This window comes from Nelumbo lutea, chromosome 7 (assembly GCF_056320005.1).
Source record: "Nelumbo lutea isolate HS-2025 chromosome 7, American lotus-T2T, whole genome shotgun sequence".
Lineage (NCBI taxonomy): Eukaryota > Viridiplantae > Streptophyta > Magnoliopsida > Proteales > Nelumbonaceae > Nelumbo > Nelumbo lutea.
Genome location: NC_142690.1, coordinates 19,692,584 through 19,717,287, shown reverse-complemented (window position 1 = coordinate 19,717,287; position 24,704 = coordinate 19,692,584). Strand labels below are relative to the sequence as shown.

The window sequence follows — 24,704 nt, the reverse complement described above, 5'->3', positions numbered from 1 at the left end:
AATACAAGGTTCGAACCTAGGGTTTTCCTTGGTTGTAGGGTGCAAGGGAAGTAAGGCCCAGAAGTTGATGTCCTACTAGACTGTTTCTAGTAGTGGGTAGCCATTCGGCTGCTAAGAGAGGTCTGTATAGGACAGACCTAGATTGAGGACTGATTTCAGCAGTCCTAGTATTCGGTTGCAGGAGAACACTCTCTACAGTTGCAGTAATTGAAGCCCAAGAGAAGTTTGCATAGTGCAATGGTGGAGAGCTCTCAGCTTCAGGTCGGTTACCAGCTCATAGAACACCTTATTTGATGCTGTAACTGAACTACTTCAGAACTGTGACAGTCTCGGCAAGTCTGAACCAGTGTTGCGAGCTGTCAGAACCTTCTTCAATACTGCAACTAGTCTTTTTCAGCATTGTGAACACTTCAGCTAGTCTGAAACAGTGTTCTCTACACAATGTCTGCAGCCAAGATGTCTTCAATATCCAGAGAGGTCTTTCTAGGGATATCAGACCTGGTGGGAGGTCTTCAAATCTGGAAATCCCGAATCTGCACAGCTTGTAGATTACAAGTGTGCTTCTGGATGAATACAACTTCAGGGAGTGGTCCATTTCTGCAATGCTTTTTATTACTTCCCGTGATCTCACTGTTCAACACTTTCCCACAACAGCCAAGATTTGGGAAAAAGTGTCTAAAACCTATGGATAGAAGAAAAATAATGCTAGAATTTACAGATTGAATCAAAACATTTCTGCCTTAAGGCAAGGGGATATGACAATTGCAACATATTTTGCAACCCTGGAAGGACTTTGGGAAGAACTTGACCATCACTTGATTTTGGACTGGGAAAATGCCAGGGACAAGGAGAGACATGATAAGCAGATTGAAGAGAGCAGGGCCTTTACGTTCTTGGCTGGCCTGGACCCAGTGTATGAGGGCATAAGGTTACAAATTCTAGGAAGAGATGAACTGCCCGAGTTATATCATGTTTATTATCTGGTAAGGAATGAAGCAGTCAAGAGAAAGGAGGTGCAAGTTGACCCTCAGATTCAACCAACTGAACAATTTGGTGAACATTCAGCCCTGATTTCCACTAAGGGAAACAGACATCCAGACAAGAAGCATCTTAAGTGCACTCATTGTGGGGGTGAGAGACATGTAAAAGAAAAGTGTTGGGTCCTGTATCCTCACCTGAAGCCAGCTGCATTGAGAAAGGACAAGAAGCAACAGAAGGGTCATGCGGCAAGTGGGAACCTTGTCACTAGTAACAATGGTGACAACTCACAGAGTATACCAACCGTTGCTTCTTCTCCCATGGGGCAAGTTGTTGATTCCTCTGGAGCCAGTGCCTTGGGCTTCACTGCTAGTGAGGTAGAGGTCTAAGGAATAATTCTTTTGCTTCCACCTCTCTTGCCAAATCAGGTATTGTCTCTGCCTTTAGTGCAACTAGTTTTATTGACTCTACTTCTTGGGTTATTGATTCCGGTGCAACTGACCACATGACACATATGTCCTTATTCTCTTCATATCAATTGTTGTCTGGTCAAGATAAGATGAGAGTTGCTGACGGGTCTTTCTCCACCATCTCTAGAAAAGGGGTGGTTGACCTAAGCAAGGATCTCTCTCTTAAATCAGCTCTACATGTTCCCAGTCTCACCTCAAATCTTTTATCTATTTCAAAACTTACCAAAAATTTGACGAGGAGAATGATTGGGAGCAATCATGAGTATGGAGGCCTCTACTATTTTGATGTAGACATCGGTTCATCCTTACAAGCATCTATTGCTACTAGTCCGGAGAGTGTGGAGTCAATAGCTAGGTTGAATCTGTGGCATGCTAGGCTAGGTCATTTACCTTTCTCTTCATTAGAAATATTGTTTCCTGAATTGTTTAAGGGCATTTCAAGTCAGAGTTTAGTCTGTGAAGTATGTCAAATGTCAAAACAATGTAGAACTGTTTATCCAATTTCCAGTAATGAAATTCGAGCTCCTTTTGATTTGGTTCATTCTGACGTTTGGGGCCCTTCACCTATTGTTTCTATTGATGGCTTTCATTACTTTATCAGTTTTATTGACCACTACTCTCGATGCACATGGATCTACCTGTTAAAAGGAAGAGATGAAGTGCCACGGATAACTATGACATTTTGCAAAATGATTGAAACACAATTTGATAAGAGGATTAAGCAATTCCAGTCAAATAATGTTGCTGAATGTTTTGAAAAATCCTTGAACTTATTCATGGAAGATGCTGGCATGTTACATCAATCATCCTGTGCTAATACCCCTCAGCAGAATGGGGTTGCTGAGTGCAAGAATAGACATCTATTGGAGACAACTTGAGCCTTACTATTCCAACACAAGGTTCCCAAGGAATACTGGTCTCAAGCTGTACTTACTGCATCATATTTGATAAATCGGATGCCATCTAAGGTGTTGGGTATGAAAACCCCTTTCTCTATTTTGTATCCTACTCTTCCAGACTTTCCTCTTCCTCCACGGGTCTTTGGTTGTATATGTTTTATACATGTGAAGGATCCAAAGAAAACCAAGTTGGATCCTCGGGCTACGAAAGGAATATTTTTGGGGTATTCTCTTACACAAAAGGGTTACAAGTGTTATGATCCTGTCTCCAAGAGAAAGTATGTCACCAGAGATGTGGTCTTTTTTGAGTCTTAACCCAATTTTCAATCTTCTCAGAATCCTCTTCAGGGGGAGACTAGTGGGATGGAATAGGACTCTCATTCTCCTTTTTTTTTCCCTATCTGCCTCGGGCCTTCCATCCTCTTCTTCTACTCCTAGTTGTGGCATCCCGGGTCAACCTAGTGAGGCTCCCACTGTGCCGGTTATCTCTCCTGATACTGTAGATATTTCTAAAGGCTACAGTAGGGAACAGAAAGAGATAGAATCACCTACAAAAGAAGGAAAAAGGGTTATCAAACTCATGACAGCAACCAGTTGGACTCGGATCAATCTATCTCTGCAATCCAACGTAATTCCAACACACATACTTCTGATTTGGATCTTCCTATTGCTCTCCGTAAGCCTATCTATTCTTGCACCACTCGGCATCCCATTGCTGATTTTGTTTCTTACTCACATTTATCTCCAGCCTATCACTCCTTTGTGTCTGCTCTTTCCTCTGTACACGTTCCTTCTAGGTACTCAGAGGTCGTGTCTGATCCAAGGTGGAAAGAAGCTATGAATGAAAAGATGAAAGCCCTAATGAAAGCAAGAACGTGGGAATTAGTGGATCTGCCAGAGGGGAAGAGCACTGTCGGGTGCAAGTGGGTGTTTACTGTAAAGCATAGGGCGGACGGGTCCATTGAGAGGTACAAGGCCAGGCTTGTGGCAAAGGGGTTTACTCAAAAAGAAGGGATTGGCTACAAAGAAACCTTTGCCCCAGTAGCAAAGCTCAACACAATTCGGGTATATTGTCATTGACAACAAATTTTTCATGGGAACTTCATCAGCTGGATGTGAGGAATGCCTTCCTAAATGGTGACCTGTATTTATGGAACCCCCACCAGGCTATGACTTTGGTAGAAAGGTGTGTAAACTGAGGAAAGCTTTATATGGTTTAAAGCAGTCTCCTCGTGCATGGTTTGAGAGGCTTTGTGGGGCCATGAAGAAAGTGGGGTACACTCAGAGTGGTGCAGACCATACCTTGTTCATAAGGAGACATGATAGCAAACTTATAGCACTCATTGTTTATGTGGATGATATGGTGATTACCGGGAATGACTTGGAAGAGATCAAAAGACTGAAGGAGATTTTAGCTTCTGAATTTGAGATCAAAGACTTGGGTCACTTGAGATATTTTCTTGGGATTGAAGTTGCTAGGTCAAGAGAGGGGATCTACATATGTCAGCGGAAGTATGTTCTTGACCTCCTAGAGGAGACATGCATGATAGGGTGTAAACCAGTAGATACTCCAATAGAACAAAATCATGGCCTACAGGAATCAATAGGGGAGGACTACTGTGATAGAGAGTGATACCAAAAATTGGTAGGGAAGCTGATATATTTATCTCTCACTCGACTAGATATTGCTTATGCTGTGCATGTTGTCAGTCAGTTCATGCACTCTCCAAAGATCCCTCATATGAAAGTAGTTGAAAGGATTCTTAGGTACTTGAAGACTTGCCCAAGAAAGGGAATTCTATTCAGAAAAAACAATAAAATTGAAATTGAAGCTTATACAGATGCAGATTGGGCCGGTTCTATTGGGGACAAAAAATCAACTTCAGGATATTGTACATTTGTGGGAGGGAACTTGGTTACATGGTGTAGTAAGAAGCAGAATGTAGTTGCTAGATCAAGTGCCAAAGCTGAATATCGAGCTATGGCTCACGGGGTTGCTGAACTCCTATGGCTTAGGACTCTTCTTAATGAGCTTGGCATTAAAGCTGAGGGCCTTCTCAGACTGTATTGTGATAGCAAGGCTTCCATCAACATTGCAAATAACCTTGTGCAACATGACAGGACAAAACATATTGAGATCGATCGACATTTTGTTAGAGAGAGAATAGTCTCGGGAGAACTCTGCATTCCTTATACTCCATCTGAGATACAAATTGCAGATGTACTGACTAAAGGGTTGGCTGCAGCAAAATTCGTGGGCCTTCTTGGCAAGCTAAATATGATTGACATCCATGCTTAGCTTAAGGGGGAGTGTTAGGTTGAAGGGTTTTATGTATTGATGGTTCGGCTGATAAGTGTTCTTATTAGCCTGTACTTGTGTTTAAGTTGTTATGTACTGAACCTGTGTTAATGGGCCTAAGTTGGTGTTTTAAGTAGTCTGGGTGTCCCATCACTAGTTAGGGGCATTCTAGACATTTCCTGTAACATTGTACTATAATCTAGTATAAATGATGGTACTGTCGACTGGGTTAAGCAGTTCGACATTCTCAGCACCTCTTGGTATCCTCCTCTCTTCTACTACTTCGGCTACAACATTTCAACTCACAAAAATCATCTGATGAAAGATCCGGGTTAAGGTAGGAACCTCATCTCGAGAACGCATAAGGTAAACCCAAGAAAAGCGAGTATAGTCATTAACAAACAATGAATAGGTCCCCAAACATTGGTATGCACAATTTCAAAAAGAATATTACTTTTTTTATTACTCAATGAATAGGTTGTTCTACAATGCTTTGCAAGTTCACAAATTTCACATTTCAAATTGGACATTTGGACATACTCAAACAGACTAGGAAACAAACTTTTCAAAGACTTAAAAGATAAATGACCCAACCGATTATGCCAAAGCATAACCTGCCCAACAGACTGAGAAACAAAAGACCTACTAACTTCACTATCTTCCCCATGTGAGCTCCCTCCAAGTAGATAAATTCCATTCGTCTCACGGCCAATTCCAATCACCTTCCTTGTCTCCAAATCCTGAAAAACACATCGATCAAGGAAAAAGGTTATTGAACAATTTTGGCAATTTTGGATTTTAGTAATGCTACTAACTGAAAGCAAATTAGTACTAAGTTTAGGAACATGTAAAACTGAAGACAAAGAAATGACTTTAGAGAACTTGATGTCTCCCTTGCCAGAAATGGGAACAAGAGAGTCATTAGAAATAGATGCTTTGTCTCTGCCAGAGGATAAGTGATAGGTAGTAAATAGTGAGGACAAGCCAGTCATATGATCAGATGCACTTGAACCTATCACCCAACAGGGTTTAGTGTTACTTGGGGCTGAAGCATGATAAGTTGAGGCCTGTGTACCTGAATGAGCAAAAACTATAGTGGGAGGAGTAGATGTTGTGACTGGCGACTGAGATAATGGTGTTGAATTACCAACTTCACTCTCCAACTGAGCTAGAGCAGCCCGGACGACAGCTAAGGTGTCTAGGGATGTGGCTCTTGTGCCTAATGGGGTTGCACAATCAATAGTAACAACCACATTGGCATTTCCCTTTTTGTTTCTGAGTTTTGCTGGAACTAGATGTGGATGTAATTTCCAACAAGTGTCTTTTAGCATGTTTAGGTTTCTTGCAATGTTCACATACTAGGTCCCTCTTATTTTCCTTCTTCATATCCCTCTCCTTATCACCCCCAAACTTTGGTTTAACTGTTGCCAAGGCTGATTCAAAAGGCTGATGCTACAACATAACCTTTCTTCTACTCTCTTCACTATGCACTAAGGAGTAGGCTTGTGATAGGGTCACACTTTTTCTTGTGAGAAGTTGTTGTCTCACAATATCATATTCAGAATTCAGACCGGCTAGGAATTCAAACACCCTATTAGTTTCTACTTGCTTTCTGTAAGTCTGTGCATCCTTTTGCTTTTCCCACTCAATTGTTTCTAGGTGCTCAATTTCATGCCATAAGGATTTTAAGGTTGAGAAGTAAACTGAGACTGGTTTCTCTCCTTGCTTAAGATTATTAACTTCACATCTCAGCTCATAAGCCCTAGCAATATTAAGGGGTTGGGAGTAGGCCTCTTTCATAATGTCCAAATTTCCTTAGTTGTTTTTGGCCAAAAGTAGTTTCGGATGATGTGTGGCTACATGGAATTGTACAACCATGTCATAGCCAAATAGTTCTCATTTATCAAAAAAAAAAGTTCTCCTGAATCCATTTGGCATAGATTGGGTCTTCCTTAGTTGGTTCCTTCACATCCCCCAACAAATAATTTAGTTTCCCTCTACCCCCAATGGCCATCATGGCTGATTGGGCCCACTCCAAGTAATTTGATCCGTCAAACTTGACAGTGGTAATCTGAAAATTGTTCTCAGGCATGCTACCAGAACCACCAGCCCCCAAAGAACCTTCCCCTTGATTTTTAAACTCCATTATTGCCAGCCTTTCTCAAGTTATAGGTCAAAAAACCCCTTTTTAGAACTGAAATAGGTGAAATTACACCCAGAGTTTGCTTGACAGCTTACCTAGAAGGTTCAACCACCACCCAAAAAAGATGAATCAGATTTTTTAGTTTTCCAGAAAGCAGAAAACTCATTCTTGAATGCTGAAACTGGTCTAATTATTGCCCTAGAATTGGCAACAAGCATAAACTTTAGGGTTTCAATCCTAGAACTGATCGTAGGTCAAGAAAGAAGCCCTAAAATCTCAGGAGAGAACTAAAGATCTTCCAACCAAACCTCCCAGATTGATAAAAGGAATGTCTTTTAAGGTTTGATCTCAAGAAAATATTTCAACTTACTCAGAAAGGTCTAACTGCCACCTTCAAACCTTGGTCTGAACCCTAAAACTGAGATTTCTTCCCTTCTTCTGATTCTTCCTGATTGCTGAACACTCTCCAAGGCCCTACAAACCTTTGGGCATCAATTGCACACTGCCAGCAACCTCCAAGAACCAGCCAATGAACATATCTCTGCTGAAACTTCCTACCCTAGGAAGTTCTCACGTAGTCGGCCTGATTAGACTAGCATAAGAACTCCTAGGTTGGCTCTGATACCAAGTAGTCGAATGGGACTGCAATCTGTCCTAGGTACAATGTGAAATAAACAAAGAAAAGATTGAGAAGGAAAGAAGAAGATGAAGAGAAGAAGTGAAGGAGAACTCGAAGAGAGGAATTCAGACAAGACAGTGTTGACTATCTCGTCGCCCCACTCTACAATTTATATTAATACTCAAATAAAAGGTGAAAGGGCTGAATTACCCTTACTGCTTACATGGCAAAATAAATAAAAAGAACTAATAAAACTACCAACTGAATTAGCTGCTAACTAAAACTAACTATAATCATAAACTAACGAACACAGTGGGGACCACATTACTGTTCTCTACATATCTCTTCAATGAATTGATGTTTATTTTTGCCCAAAAAAACCCACCATAAGTAAATAAGAATAGCAGACCGTAAGAATCCTGTCATTACAATGAACACTACCAAATGTTGAAGTTGTCATCAGGAATGAAGCTAGGAATTTTATCTTAGGGTTGATAATAAGAAATTTGGCAATATCTATGGTGCCGTAAAGGTATGATACCGGAGGAAATTTGACCAATCAGTACCCTCCTTGGTGAATTTTGAGGTCTAACAGCTCATGTGTTACTATTTTTATGATACCGGTTGATTGGTCATTAGTTTTTTAGGTACCATTCCTTTCCAGTGGCATAGTTGGACCCAAGAAGCTGTGCAATTTTATTAGAAAAACGTGTACAAAAAATACTGTTCTGAGCACTCTTTCATAAAGTAAAAGTTATCTGGTCCTGCATCAACACTAAACTTTGATGTTGTTTTTTTTTTGTTTTTTTTTCTTAGGTTGACTGGGAATTTCACCTGAGTTGTTTAATTGGTATTTCCATGGTCTAAATTGTTCTTTCTTATTATCTTTGATATTTAAACTTTAACAATTTTTGATTAATTCTACCAACATGCTAAAATTTTCCTAAAAGTTTATAATAGTTAATAGAGTTAAATGAGAAATGGAATAATTCGCAATATAGAACAAGGACTTACATAAGTTTAATATATCCAAACAATACTTTGTTGTCTTGTTAGTTTAAAAATTCTTAAATTTAGACATCTAAAGCTAAATCATTAGTACAGTAAAAAGAGTTTCACGAGCAAACACTGAATGGGTTTCAATAAAGATTGTTTCTAAAGAACTATAGAAAGAGATACCAGTGTGTGCATAAGAGAAAGGGTGTTATTAGGGAAAAAAATGGAAACCTTTGTGTTTTCTTTGGAGGGGAGGAGGAGAAAATTCAAGAAAAAGGCATTGTTATTTACTTCCTTTATTTTTAAAAGAAATAAACAAGGGGAAAATTATGCCCCTAGAAGCTGATTTTTGTTCCTTTCTTTCTTAAAAGAGAATGAGTGGAATTAGAGAAGGATTTAATTAGGAGGAGAGTGTTACCCAGGTTATTTGACCAAAGAGGGAGGTGAATTGGGTGCAAGGCTTTATGCCTTTATCCTTGAGGTTTAATCCAACGTGTTTCAAGTTAAACAATCTGGGTTACCTAGAGAGATGTCCCCTGTAATTCACTCTAAATGAGTTCTTTTAATAGAGGGGATGTCCCTGTGCTGCGTCCCTAGACACTGAAACACACTTCTGGATAATTTTGGGATCTCCTATATGCCTTGACAACCACACTAGCAAGTTGATTCTAGCTATAAGTTTGTCCATATTGATTTTTTAACGGCAAAGTTAATCTTAGGCTCAACTTTGGCAGACAAGATTAGGAACAAGTTGAGCTATCTTGGGTCATTGATAGTCGAGTATGATGGCACTATTTCGAAGATATGTTACTATGCTAGAATAACTGTTGATTATCATGGAGAATAATATAGTATTAAAAGTAATAATATTCTACATTTTTTAATTCAAGATTTATCAGTATCCGTTTGATATGTGTATTTGATTTTAATTCCATCAGTTTCTTTAGACATCTTATTGAGACATCTTATAAGTTTGTCCATATTGGTTTTTTAACCGCAAAGTTAATCTTAGGCTCAACTTTGGTAGACAAGATTAGGAAAGTTGAGCTATCTTGGGTCATTGATAGTTGAGTATGATGGCACTATTTCAAAGATATGTTACTATGTTAGAATAACTGTTGATTATCATGGAGAATAATGTAGTATTAAAAGTAATAATATTCTACATTTTTTTAATTCAAGATTTATCAGTATCCGTTTGATATGTGTATTTGATTTTAATTCCATCGGTTTCTGTAGACATCATCAGTTTCTTTAGACATCTTCCTTGCAGCATTCAATAAGATTTTCCAAGTTTATTTATATATTAAGATCTATTTACCAGTTGGAGCTTTTTCTTAACACATAGGAAACAACTTACTAAAGTTTTTCGTTCATTTGTTTGCTTGGAATGCATAGAATGGATCATTTGAGCACAAAAGGTATTCATTCAATTTCTGCCCCTCCTTATGCTAATTTTAAGGAGATGGCTGAGAGACTTGAGCAGAAGATTTATACTACAGCTGAAAGCAAGGTATATCCATTTCTCAAATGTCTTGTCTATGAGCCTATCTATATCTGTGCATATATATATATATGTAATCTATATATTTGTTTTCACAACTCTGCTGCTCTTAAATTACTCAAGCAGAAAATTTGACATGATTTTAGATCATAATAATGAATTTTTTTTTCATTAATAAATAATTTGCACCAAACAATTTACCAGGAAGAAAATATAAAATATGAACTATTTGTCATCCTTTGGTTTATGATTTGGACTCCATTAACTTCATTTATGCAAAGTGCACATCTAGTTGTTCTATAGTCCAGTTTTGTCTTTACCCTAGTCTCCCATCTACACCATATGATCCATTTTACACTTTTAATATTATGAAAGACAGCACCAGTTAATCCCTGATCTCCCTTCTTTATTATTGCAGAGTGGCTTAATTATTTAGGCATTCATTTTGAAGCTTTCAGTTTTCAGGGAGATGATTGTTCTTAATTTCTACTTCCAGGATGATTATGAGAAGAGAATATATGCAAACTTGTCGATGATATGGACAAAACCTCAGAATACTGATACAAATAACTTTGTACCATCAAACTCTGCTGCTAGCAATCCAAATCCCCAAGATTTAGGTAATCAATGATCCAAAAGCATTTCACCTGATGCAATGGGTATAATTTTGTTTAAAATCTTTGTTTCTTTCATTTTGCATTTTATGGATTGTAGTTCGCTATTGTCAAGCATGATGGACTTGTATATTCTTGCTTTTAATTTTGTATATGTAATAAAAAATTAAAAAAGAAAGAAGAAGAGAAGAATGAAATAAGAGAAATCTAAGAGAGATTATTTTTGAAGATATTTACAAAGTATGAAGTGCCATCTTTTTTGAAAGGGTTAGAAATCTGATTAGACATGGCCAAATCAGATATCGTGGCTGGCTTAATTTTTTTTTTTTAAATTTTCTGACCCACCCTGGAACCAATTTCCTGGTAATTTTGAAATCTGAAATTTCATGATTGATCTTATACTGAACCGCATCAGCAAAGTCATTTGCAGTTCTCTTCACCCAATGAACCTGAATTTCCACTTCCCTCATTAACCACTTAACCACCCTCCTCTCATGAGCATAGATCCAAAAACCATTACCCTTCCTTAACCAATTTAGCACTAGCTAGTCTCCTTCAATAATCAACTTTTGGATGTTGAGCTCCTTTGCCTTCCTTCACTACTCCCATCAAAGTTTTACATCATAAACCCTGGGGCTGGAAGTGACCACAAAGGACACACCAATGTCTGAGCCGACACAGAAGATGGCACTTCCTTCCAATTGTTCAGCATCATACCTGTAGATACATCAGCAAACAAATCCAAAGTTTTCAGCCATTGCATCACCTTAACTGTTATGACCTCAATCAGCTCTTCTTTCCTTCTTTCTTTCTTTTTCAGAGAAGTTCCTTATATGGAGGAAGTCAGAAAGGTTATATGACTCCTTAATAGAGGTTACCACTCAAATGCTATCAGATAATAGTCCAAATGGATAACAATTAATTTACAACCTAAAATATCAACAACCTGTATTTTTGTGTATTATATTATAATTTAATTAGTGAATAGTTGTTTTTAAATCTTGAAAATTTATTCTAAGTGCAGGAAGAAGATATCTTAAAATGATGCATTCATTTTGAAGAAATGTTTTTATCAATTGATAAATGATACACTTATCTAAAAGAATATGTTCTTTATAGTTTTAAAAAAATGTTAACAAACAATTTTTTTGAGAAAATAAAACGGTATTACATTACTATGTGAATATATCAAATGAGCTTAAAAAAGATAAACCCACATCAACATTACAAAAGGCACTGTACACCCACAAGAAAGATGCACCAAAAGAACTCTTGATTGGTCTTTCCATTAGCACAACAAGATTATAAAGAAACACTCCTATGAAGTGAACATTATTAAACATTCTTTCTCCTGATATCCACTTCTATGTTCTGAGATTCCTACTCTCCCCATCCTCTTATGATGCTGTAGAGGAGATGGGCCGAATGGCCCATAGACTGTCATTTCATGTTATGTTATGTTTCCCTCTGTAATGGGCCTTATTCTGGGCCCATACTTTGTAATGTTCAGTTTTATGTAATTTCTTGCCCACTCAAGGGCCTCTTTGTAATATTTCAAAGATTAACTTAATAAAATGTTTAGAATGTTAGAGGGAGGTTTAGTTCGAACCTCTCACTCTCTAACTCTCATTGTCACCAGCTCGATCTCTCTTCTTCCTCTTAATCATCTCTTGTTTGTTTATTTTCTGGTTTGCATCTAATCTCAAGCAGTTCCATACACCAAGAGGACTGTTTTTCAACTTGGTATCAGAGCGGGCCATTGCTTGGTGTGATCCTCATGTGGTTCTAGTTCAGCCAACTGCATGAGGAGGTTCTAGGGCCGAAATTTTATAGTCATTTGCCTGGTTCTTGGAGGTCATTGGAGGGTGCCCAAGTCTCTACACACTTGGAGAAGGGTTCGGCGACCAAGAAGAATCATAGAGTAAGGTGTTCGGTCTGATTTGAAATTAGAGAAAAGGATTTCGAAGTTATCTCAGAGAGCAAGGTGTTCGTCCTGGTTTGAAGTTCAAATCCGAGATTCTCTTACTGTAAGTTTTCTCAGTTTTTTGCTGGGTTATTTTTGTTGCTTGGGAGGACTGTTAAAGCATTCAAACCCCTCCTCCATTCTGCCCTACTGTTGCTGGACTGATTCAACTCAGAAATTTCTGGGTTATTTTGGAAGAGCAGTTCGACTGTTATTGGATTGTGAAGCTGCTGAAACTGATTTGGACTAAGTGGGAGTAGTCTCATTTTCAGCCCAACCTCTTCTTGGATCTATACAGAACACTATTGAAGTGGTTTCTTCTAGTTAATAGTAGGCTATTAACTACTACACACAGAGTATTTGACAAAAGGTCTCTTAAGGACTATGGACTTTTTTTCCTTCTCTTTTGGACAACGGTTGTTGGGGACCTGAAATACTTTGTGATTGGGGGTTTGTTGGTTGTCCCTTGAAGGCTGAAACAATATAGAAAGAGCTACCACCGAGCTGGACTGTCACAGTTATCAAGATTGAACTGATTCTGTGAGCTGGTTGTTGTTGCCTATTCAGCTCAAACTAAGCTCATCAGGAACCCCAGTATTTTGGAAAACTTATTAAAATCCTAATTGGAGCCTTTGCATGATGGATTTCTCAAACCTTGAAAACAAGAATGCTACTGAATATGGACAGACTTTGGGAACCCCAGTCGATTCTATGTTGGCTGTAACTACAGTTAAACTTGATGGGACCAACTACTTGGCTTGGTCACAATCAGTGAAAATCCATTTTTGTACCATAGGAAAATGGGGTTTTATTTCTAGGAGCAAGAAAGCTCCTCCAGAGGATGATCCATCTTATGAGAGATGGATGCAAGAAAACTACACAGTGATTGGGTGGCTTGTGAATTCAATGCAGCCACAGATTAGTCAACATTATCTTTGGATGAACTCGGCTAAGGAAATCTGGGATAGTGTTGCAGAAACTTACTCCTAGAAGTTGAATGTTGCCAGAGCCTACAAACTGAGAAGTGATGTGAAGAATCTAAGGCAGGGGGAGAAGTCACTTGCAGCATACTTCTCAACCCTGAAATCTCTATGGCAAGAGATTGATTTGATAGAGGCTGTGACATGGGATACCCCTAATTATGCTGAAACATACAAGAAATTAGTTGAAAGGAACAGGGTCTTTGAGTTCTTGACAGGGCTGAATTCTGAATATGACATCACAAAGCAAAACATTTTGTCCAAGGAAGATGTTTCATTGTCTCAAGCATATGCTTTGGTCAGCAGTGAAGAGAGTAGGAGGCAAGTGTAGGTTCAAGGAGTCAATATCAATGATCATTTTGCAAATATGGGAATTAAACCCAAAGGGGTTACAGGAGCTCCCAGTGGCACAGGAAAGAAGGAGGTGGTGTGTGAATATTGCAAGAAGCCGAAACACACCAAGGACAAGTGCTGCAAATTGCATCCCAGTTTTGTCCCTATCCGATTCCAGAAGAGGAATGATAGTAGAAAGACAGGAAGTGCACATGCAGCTACAAGTATAGATACAGAGGTTGAGTCTGCCAATGCACAGTTGGCAGGCATGAAAGCTGAATATAAGAAGTTTGGAAAGATGATCAGCCAGCTTGAAGGTGTAACTTCATCATCCAACCCTTCTGGAAGTCCAGCCACCACCGCATTTGCTCACTCAGGTATAAGGGCTTCTTCTAACCATGCATCCACCTCAGGTAATCCCAAGACCCCTTGGATCATAGACTCAGGTGCTTCTGATCACATGACCAACCTTTTCACTTTGTTTGTTTCATATGGTTTGCTTCCTGGTCGTGACAAAATCACCTTAGCAGATGGTTCTCTTGCCCCTATTTCTGGCAAGGGAACTGTCAAGCATGCAGACTCCTTACTCTTATCTTCCACTCTTCATGTACTTAAATTAAATACCAACTTATTATCTGTAAGTAGCTTGAACAAGTCATTGAATTGTTGTGTAACCTTTATCCCTTCTCAATGTGTATTTTAGGACCTGAAGTCTCGGAAGGTGATTGAGAGTGGCCATGAAGCGAATGGAATATACTTGTTCGACACCCCTGGCCAATGCTTTGATCATCCCAAGAATGTTGCTTTTGGTTCTACTTCTTCAGAGTCTATTAGTCAAATTATGTTGAGTCATTGTCGGTTGGGTCATTTACCTTTTTCTGCTTTAAGTCATTTACTTCCCAAACTGTTTAAGGGAGTTAGTGTGTCCAGTCTCAATTGTGAGTCATGTCAGTTGTCAAAGCATTGTAGAAACAATTACCCAGTGAGCAGTAAAAGATCTTATTTTCCTTTTCATATTGTGCACTCTGACGTGTGGGGGCCTTACCACTTATTCTCTATGGGAGGCTATAGATATTTTTCCTGTTTATTGATGACTTTTCTAGATTCACTTGGGTATACTTATTGAAATCCCGCGATGAAGTCCCAAGACTTGTGAGGCAATTTCATGAGCTTGTTTTAACTCAATTTGATACCAAAATTAATGTTTTTAGATCTGACAATGCAAAAGAGTATTTTGAGAAGAGTTTATCCTTGTATCTCTCTGAATGGGGGTTATTCACCAAAGCTCCTATGTTAGAACCCCTGAACGAAATGGAGTTGCTGAGAGGAAAAATAGACATATTGTTGAAGTTGCAAGGAGCCTTTTGTTTGCCTCACATGTTCCCACAAGATTTTGGGGTGATGCTGTACTTACTGCTACCTATCTCATAAACCGTATGCCATCCAGGGTTTTAGGGTTTAAATCCCCCTTTAGTCTTCTTCATCCAGACAAGGATCTCTTCCCAATTCCTCTTCGTGTGTTTGGTTGTACCTGTTATGTTCACATTCCAAGTGTGAACCAAAATCCCACAAATGCATCTTCCTTGGTTACTCCCCCACACGAAAGGGTTATTGTTGTTTTGATCCAAAGACTGGCACCCGACATGTTTCTATGGATGTTACCTTTGATGAAATTTCTCCTTTTTATGGTTCCTCTCAGGAAGGACATTGTCAATAGGGGGAGAGTTTGTCACAAGTTTTTGCTCTTCCTCTTCCTACCCTAGTTGAGTCTCTTGACAAGCCTGTATCCTCACCAAATGAATCAAAGGAGGATCAACCACTTCATTCCTCTTGTCCTAGTGCCCCTATTTCTTTACCTCCTCGTCCTACCCATAATCCCAAAGTGTATCAAAGGTAGAGATCCGGGAATGAGCAAGTAGTTTCCCTTACAACAGATGAAGCTCATACATTCCCAATCACAGATGAGCTAACAGGTACTGCTTCAGCCCCCTTGGAATCATCCTTCCCAGATCTTGATGTCCCTATTGCTGTTAGGAAAGGAAAGCGGAAGTGCACTGCGCACTACATTTCCAAACACCTTTCTTATGACCTACTTTCTCCTTCATACTTTGCCTACCTCTCTTCAGTTGCTTCTAACCCCATTTCTAGGTCTGTATTAGAAGCTCTTGGGATTCCAGAATGGAGAGATGCCATGAAGTTTGAAATGGATGCTCTATACACAAATGGTACTTGGGAGGTGGTGGATTTGCCTAAAGGGAATGATCCAATTGGGTGCAAGTGGGTTTTTACCATTAAATACAGGGCTAATGGGACTATTGAGAGGTACAAGGCCAGACTTGTTGCAAAAGACTACACATAGACATATGGGATTGACTACTTGGAGACTTTTGCCCTTGTTGCCAAGATGACATCTGTGAGGGTTCTTTTATCTCTGGAAGCTCACTTTGATTGGCCTCTTTATCAGCTAGATGTAAAGAACGCATTTCTGAATGGTGACTTACATGAGGAGGTCTACATGTGTCTCCCTCTAGGAATGTATGGGAAAGATATGCAAGGAAAGGTATGTAAATTGAAGAAATCACTTTATAGCCTCAAACAATCTCCTAGATCCTGGTTTGAGAGATTTAGAGCTGCACTTGTTAAATTTGGCTATGTTCGGACACAGTCTGATCATACTCTTTTTGTGAAGAAAAGTGGATCTCTAGTAGTGTATCTCATTGTGTATGTTGATGACATTATAGTGACTGGTGATGATGCCTCAGGCATTCTGGCCCTTAAGTCTTTCCTCCGTATAGAATTTGAGATTAAGGATCTGGGGGAGTTGAGATACTTCCTTGGCATAGAAGTTGCTAGATCCAAGGATGGGATTCTTATTTCCTAGAGGAAATATGTCCTTGATTTGTTGTTTGAAACTGGAAAAATGGGTGCAAGACCAGCTGCAACTCCTATTGATATGAGTCACAAACTTTCAGTTTCGGATGAAACTTTGTTGGAAGACAAAGGGGTCTTTCAGAGACTTCTTGGGAAGCTTTTGTACCTGTGCATGACTAGGCCAGATATTGCGTATGCTTTTAGTTGTATTAGCCAGTTCATGCATGCTTCTAGAGATACTCATATGGCAGCAGCAGAATGGATTTTGTGTTATCTGAAAGGCTCTCCAGGAAAAGGAATTCTATTTACCAAGCATGGTCATCTGAAACTTGAAGCCTATACTGATGCTGATTGGGTTGGAAATATTGATGATAGAAGATCTACTTCAGGGTATTGCAGTCTGGTGGCTGGTAATGTTGTCTCTTGGAGGAGTAAGAAACTGTCAGTTGTGGCCCGATCCTTCGCAGAAGCAGAGTATAGAGCATGGCACATGGAGTCTTGGAATTGTTGTGGCTAAGGTCCTTAATGGAAGAACTTGGGATTGATCATGACAAACCCATGATGTTGTACTGTGATAATCAGGCTGCCATCAACATTGCTCACATCCCGGTACAACATGATAGAACCAAACATATTGAGGTTGGTAGACACTTTATTCGAGAAAGAGTCTCCTCCGGTGAAGTGCATCTTCCATTCATTACTTCTGAAGGACAATTGGTAGATTTCCTCACCAAGGGCATTTCCAAGGCAATGCTTCAGCATGACACTGGCAAGCTGGGTTTAACATCTATGCTCAGCTTGAGGGGGAGTGTAGAGGAGATGGGCCGAATGGCCCATAGACTGTCATTTCATGTTATGTTATGTTTCTCTCTGTAATGGGCCTTATTCTGGGACCATACTCTGTAATGTTCTATTTTTTGTAATTTCTTGCCCAATCAAGGGCCTCTCTGTAATATTTCAAAGTTTAGAGTGTTAGAGGGAGGCTTAGTTCGAACCTCTCACTCTTTGACTCTCATTGCCGCCAGCTCTCTCTCTCTTCTTCCTCTTAATCGTCTCTTGTTTGTTTATTTTCTGGTTTGCATCTAATCTCAAGCAGTTCCATACATCAAGAGGACTGTTTTTCAACTGATGCTTTGTTCTAAAAACATTCTTTGATTTAAACCTTTCCACCCAATGACTTTCTTCATCTCAGTTGTCCTTGATTGACAAAAAGGTTGTATGTTTGCCTTCTTTTTCTCTTAACAATATCTTGTCTCTAATTTAGAAAGAATTAACTCTTGACTTTTTATATTCAATTTAGAAAACACATGTAAGTGCCTTTATATTTAATCAAGTTTCCATTCAGCTGAAATCTGTTTATTTAAAATAGCATCTCAATATACTCCATCCCAAGTGGACAAGCAAGGGCAGTCACTAGTAGTTCCCTTGGCAAATCAATCTCAGGCGTGCCCACAACTGTTTTCTGAGAGCATTCAAAACACCATTGCATCTACTGGAGTACAAAGTTCTACCGGTTTAGCATCAGGACTGCCATCTTTGACTGATCTTACTCAGAACTCCATGCCAATTGTTGGTAGCCAGAATTCAAATTTGCAGAATATATCTGAAATTTCACAGAATGAGACAAATCATTCAGTTGGACAAGGCATGATATCAAACATTTTTGGTAATTCACAGAGGCAGATGCATGGAAGGCAGCATCTCCCGCAAAAGCACCAGCAGCAGTCTCAGAATCCACAGCAACATATTTACCAGCAGAAGCAGCTTTTTAAGCAGAAGCTCCATCATGGAAATATTCAACCCACTCTTATCCAATCCCACATCCAGCAGCAACAGCAGAACCTCTTAGAGCCCAATCAGGTGAAGCCATCTCAGGAATCCCTTGTGCAGAGTTCATCAGGTTTCCAATCCAACCAGTCAACTGTTCAGCAGACACAACCTTCTGAAATGCAATCTCCTTGCTCTGACCATCAACAGAATCAGCAATCTTCTGTTCAACAATCAATGGCATCCATGCTGCAGCAACATTCACAGTCAATCCTCAGTCAACAGCAACAGTTGCAACAGTCTGTTCACCAGCGGACTCCTTTTGCTTACCAGCAACAAGCAACAATGTCTCAGCAGTTGATGTTACCACCACAAAAACAAAATTTGTTAACAGGGCAACGAAGTGTATCAAACTTACAACATAATCAGCTGCTTGGACACCAAAGCAGTGTTGGGGACTTGCAGCAGCAGCAGCAACAACAACAGCAGGTGTTGCTAAGCCTCCCAAATAATTTGCCTGATATTCTGCAACAGCAACAGTTTCTCAGTTGGCAGAACAACAATTCAAACTTACATGAGCAGCAGTTAGTTTCACAAAGTAAATTTTCTGGGTTACAGCAGAAGCAGTTGCTTGGACCCCAGTCAGGTCTCTCAAACATGCAACAACATCAAACTTCAGTGCACATCCTGCAACAAGCCAAGGCTGCATCAGCACAGCAACAACAGATTCAGCAGATGTCAGCAACTTCGTTGCCTTCACAAGGACAACAATCACAATCACAAACACCGCAGCAACAACTGATATCTCAGTTTCAGTCACAGACAACACAGTTACAACAGGAATTGGGATTTCAACAGCAGTCTAATTCATTACAACGGGATATGCAGCAAAAGTTTCAAACATCCAGTACCTTGCATCATCCTCAGAATGTAATGGAGCAGCAGAAGCAATTGTTTCAGTCACAAAGAGTGCTTCCAGAAGTCTCCTCAAGTATGTGGTTGCAATTACATGTGCCTCAATTTTTTCTTTTTTATAGGCACATTAATATAATGGAAGAAAAAGAACACTGAAGAATAACGGTAGCCATGAAAGAATCAAACCCTCCCTGATACAAGAAAGAAGCCCCTCAATAGACACCCAATGATAAAAAGAGATTGATGGAGGAAAGAAAGGAGAAGAATATTTATCAAAAAAAAAGAAAGGAGAGGAAAGAAGAGAAGACAATAATATGCTTGACCTTAGGAGGAGAGGGGGAGAGGCTATATAAAAATCATAATTTCCTATATAAAACATATACAAATCGTACCCCCCAGATTATATTTTACTGAAGTATATTCAATTACAAGTATTAACAAGAAGTTTTTTTCTTTTTTTTTATATAAAAAGACATACAAATCGTAATTCCCGCAATGAAAAGCTTGAAGAGATGATGTACTAGTGGTTAGTCTCTCATTTGAAATATATCGATTATGCTATGGAATTTCTTAATGTTTCTAGATCAAAAGAGGAAAAGTTGAGAACCATTGTCATTCTTAAAGAAAAGTAATTTGTTTGGGTGGGATGGATGACACCCTTTATTTACTTATTTTGTGGATCTTGGGACACTATATCAATTGCTTTTCTAGTCTTACGCTGGACTCAATTTTGTGTATTGGCTGGCTGGTCTCCAGAAGAATTTAGTGATTAAACAGGAAAAATGATCTTATTGGGAAATATCTTATTTACCATCTGGAGGAAGTGGCACAATAACTTAGGGTCCATTTGGTTCGCAGTTGGAATCGGAATTGGAATGGTCCATTCCCATAGTCTGTTTGGTTCAGACAGGAATGAAAATGGAAATGGGAGTGAGCAGGAATGGGATTCCATTCCCAAGGGAGGGGCAGGGAATGGCCATTCACTCAAATGGGGGAATGCCATTCCTGAAGGAATGGGAATAGGATTCCGATTCTGCCCAACCAAATAGTTGGAATCGGAATAGCCCATTCCGATTCCGATTCCAGATCCCTATTCCCACAAACCGGCCTTAATTGTCCATTTGAGCATGATAATCTATTGTCTATATCTAAGGGTCCATTTGGTTTGCAGTTGGAATCAGAATCAAAATCCTTTGGAATCAGAATCGGAGTGGTCTATTCCCATAGTCTGTTTGATTCAGACAGCAATGGAAATAGGAATCAGAATCAGCAGGAATGAGATTTCATTTCCAAGGTAGTGGCAGGGAATGACCATTCTCTCAAATGGGGGAATGCCATTCCATCAGGAATGGGAATGGGATACTGATTCCACCCAACCAAACAGTTGAAATCAGAATAGTCCATTCTGATTCCGATTCCAGACCCCCATTCCTGCAAACCAAACGGGGCCTAAATTACTTAAGTATGTTTCCAATAGCATTACAATAGTTATCATTACATTTTTTGAAATGTTAGGGGGGAAGGAGAATATTTAGTTTCTATGAATTCAACCTGCAGGTCCTTTTCTTTGGGCATAAGATAAGTTTGGGATATTGAAAAGAGCTTTGCTGATGAAATGAGAATGGACGTTAGCACAAAGTTGCTTGCTGAAGGAGGGTAGTTGCTGTAAAATAGGATTAATATGAGGTTCGAGACAACTGAAATATCAATTATATCCTGTCTTATCAAAGTGTCAACTAATTTTCAACCAACTAGTTAGTTGAAGGCCAGACATACTGCATCACTAACTAGTCGGTTGATACTCATGATGAAGTGTGACTAAGCATTGCCTACTTAACTAGGTTGACTAAGCATATGGTATATGCTTTTATTTTTTACATCCATGCTGTTTCTTTAAGTGTTTGTGATGGAACATGATTGGATGATGGTGTATAAATTAGGAATAAAGCATAAAATAAAAAATAAGGTGGAAAACAGATTAGTCTCTCTTTCAAACAGTGGTCTTCTAGTATGGAGTTGCCACAGTGGTGATATGGTGTAGATTGTTGGGTAATTTTTAAGAATAAAGCTTTTTTCAGAAAACCACCTTGACTAACATTGGGACCAAGGTTTCCCCCTTGACTTACCATAAACATTACAGTGTTACACAATTGTTAGTACCAGTTATTCTGAATGCTGGTATCTTTGGTGTGTGCATTGATTTATTTGTTTAATTGATTAGTAATATAAGAGATTATATGTTTTGATTTAGATGACAAACAGGTGGTGTTAAGTGATTTATTATTTCATTTCAAATAAATCTAAGATCATTAATTTCTTTTTTTTTTTGATAAGTAACAATAAGATTTTATTAAATATGAATGACATATGTACATAAGTGCTTATACACCCCTCAAAGAGGAGAAATTCTACTTCTTCTCCCATTGCATTCTTTCGCTCTACAATTGAGCCCAATAAAATCGACCCCTAGTGACCCCTTGTTTGTCTAGCAAATCAGCCATATCATTTGTCGACCTCTGTATCCATTGGATTTTTACTTGCATATTCCTAGTCAGCCATTTAATCTTCCTTAGTTTGCTTTTGTAGGATATGCTCTCTCACTATCCTTCATCCATCCAGTCACTACCTTTGAGTCACCTTCAATGATTAGTTTGTTCATACTCATAATCTATTGCCTTTTGCATATGTTGGAGAACATCAAAGAGTTCAGCCCTTGTGGGATCCTTAATTCCAAGTGGACCCAAAAACATTTCTTTAATATGACCTTTTTCCCTGAAAACTTCTCCCACTATAGGACCTAGATTTCCAAAGCTCATCATCATCATCATCCAAGCCTTATCCCTGCTATATGGGGTTGGCACCCAGATTTCCAAAGCTGCTTCCATCAAAATTGAACTTAATAAAGCCTGCCTAAGGTGGTGTCCAGCACCTTTGAACCACTATCCTTTTAGAGGAGATTGCTTCCACTTCCCCCACTTCTTCTGATATCATCTGCTGAGTAAGATGAGAAAACATCCCAAAATAAGAGGTAAAGTCCAAAAGGGAAAACAATCTTTACAAAGCTGCCCAAAACAAAAAGTTCCCTATTTGCCCCTTATATGGCCAAGGAATCTGCCAAACTATTTGCTGGTCTTCTAACCCAACTAAACCTTACCCCTATGTCCCTTTCTAAATATCTCAACTCCCTTATAGCTTGTCTATGACTCCAAATTCCCAAACTGGTAGACATCATCCGTCCCACTAACAGTTTTGAGTCACTTACACTTCCTTTTTCCTGAATTTAAGCTATTTAGCAATCCTCATCCCTTGCAAGAGTGTCAGTGTTTCTTCCTTTAGTGCATCCCCTACTCCTTGTATTATATGGTAGAAATTCTTTGCTTTATTTTGAGTCAAATTATCTCATTCTACAAGAGCAGGAAAATTGATACTAAATCCCCATGGTCTCCCATTATCCTTATCTCACAATTGCACTGGTGCAATATGGAGTAGTTGACTTTTTGGGTATAAGTACGCACTGTGTAGTGGCCCCAACTGACACCCTGGTTTTGTACATCGAAAGTTCCTTTTATTTTTCTTTTTAATGAATTTTTGTGAAATGAGTGTATTGACTATTTCTTTTTACCTTCTTTTGTCATGTTGAAGCACCAATAGACTCCACTGCTCAAACAGGACATCTAAATGATTCTGATTGGCAAGAAAAGATGTTTCAAAAGGTAATTATTCTTCACTTTATCCTTTTATTTTTTTGTACTGATGTGAGATTGTGAAATCTAGTCGTAGGGCTATTTTTGTACTTTTACTCTTCTTTGTTGGATAAGTATTCTTCGTACTATCTTTCTCTTGTACATTAAGGGCAGATTTGTCCTTTTACCTTTTAATATAAATATATCTTTTAGGGTGTAGACTGGCAAAAGGTGTCACACCCACCATTCTACTGTGTTCTCTTCTCTCTCTTTCTCTCTCTTCTGACTCTCGAACTGACTCTGACATGGTATCAGAGCATGTCACGACCTGAACTTCACATAACATCCCAGCTACTACTGATTCAAGAACTCCCTAACAGTATTTGGAAGTTCTTGAGTGTCTTTTTAATCCTCTTTCTGGATCGACTACAGATCTGTTTTTTGTACTGTTGTGCCATCGGATTCAGCTTTCTTCTTAGATCTCCCTATAGAGACATGGGATCAGCCTGAAATTTTAGATTTGGTGTCGCCTAGAGCAGATCTACTGAATCCCTTTGGTTTGGTTTGGATAGGTTTTGTCTTTGAGGGGTTTTGATCCACTCTTCAGTTCGGCAGAACTATACAGTTGCCTTTTTTGGACATCAACAGAAAGGTATTCTTCTCCTCTTTCTCTGGTTCGACTTTTCTTTTGGTTTTTGGAAGGTTGTGTTGTTGCCTTTTGCCTTCCAATGGCATCAGAAAGGCTGGAGGTTCTTCCTATTATGTTCAATGGTACAAACTACGCATTATGGAAGTTTAACTTTTAGTTCCATGTCGAAGCTAAGGGTCTTTGGGGATACCTAGATGGATCTGTATCTAAACCAGATGACTCTGACATTAAGGGACTTAATCAATGGAAGATTGACAATGCAAAATTTGCATCACGGATTCTAGGATAAGCCGAAACTGATTGCGATCCCTATGAGAAGGTGCGTGACAGCCTATGAGATGCATCACTAACTCGAGAAAGTTTATCAGCAATCGAATAACTCTAGATAGTATCAGATAGAGGTTGACATTTTCTCAATACTATCAGGGAGATAGAAAGGTCCGGGAATATTATGCCAGATTCATCAACCTTTGGAGAAAATATGAGTTAATTCACATGGGAGAGAATCCTTCATACTATTGTGTTAAATACATGAAGGAACACTTTGACAAGAGAAAAAATATGCATTTTTAATTCATCTAAGGCTAGAATTTGAAGTTGTCCGATCTAATATCCTAAGCCGAGGAACACTTCCTGACTTAGATACTATCCTTGGGTAGATTTTGAGGGCAGAAACCAGATTGACTACACAGACTGCATTGGATGGAGGAAAGGATTCCAACATCGGTGCTGTCTTCCTAGAAACTAAACCAAAAGGGAAGAAGGATTTTTCTAAGATACAATGTTATGAATGTAAGGAATATGGGCATGTTGTCTCCTATTGTAAGAAGAAAAACACATGCACCTATTGCAAGCAGGTCGGCCACATTATCACTGAATGTCCTACATGGCCTTAGAAAGGTAGTGGTCCAAATTAGAAGAAAGGGAACAAAAAGGCCTATCAGACTGTTGTAGATGGTTTAGATGCCTCCTACTCTATCACTTCTATAGCTGGCCAAAACGACACCTCCGACATGTCTTG

General features: G+C 39.1%; 1 protein-coding gene across 7 annotated transcripts in view; it reads left to right on the top strand.

Moving 5' to 3' along the window:
- Window positions 1-24,704, top strand: part of LOC148845490 (mediator of RNA polymerase II transcription subunit 15a-like) — a 122,292-nt gene that overhangs the window by 3,972 nt on the left and 93,616 nt on the right. For 5 of the 7 annotated variants that reach the window (XM_088953188.1, XM_088953182.1, XM_088953184.1 and 2 more), the window contains exons 3-6: window positions 9,803-9,917; window positions 10,405-10,528; window positions 18,039-19,427; window positions 22,994-23,064. In XM_088953188.1, the coding sequence (XP_088809314.1) occupies window positions 9,803-9,917; window positions 10,405-10,528; window positions 18,039-19,427; window positions 22,994-23,064 (1,699 nt within the window). Of the gene's footprint in view, window positions 1-9,802; window positions 9,918-10,326; window positions 10,529-18,038; window positions 19,428-22,993; window positions 23,065-24,704 lie in introns of those variants that run through there. The other 2 variants (XM_088953185.1, XM_088953189.1) reach the window with 2 other exon arrangements.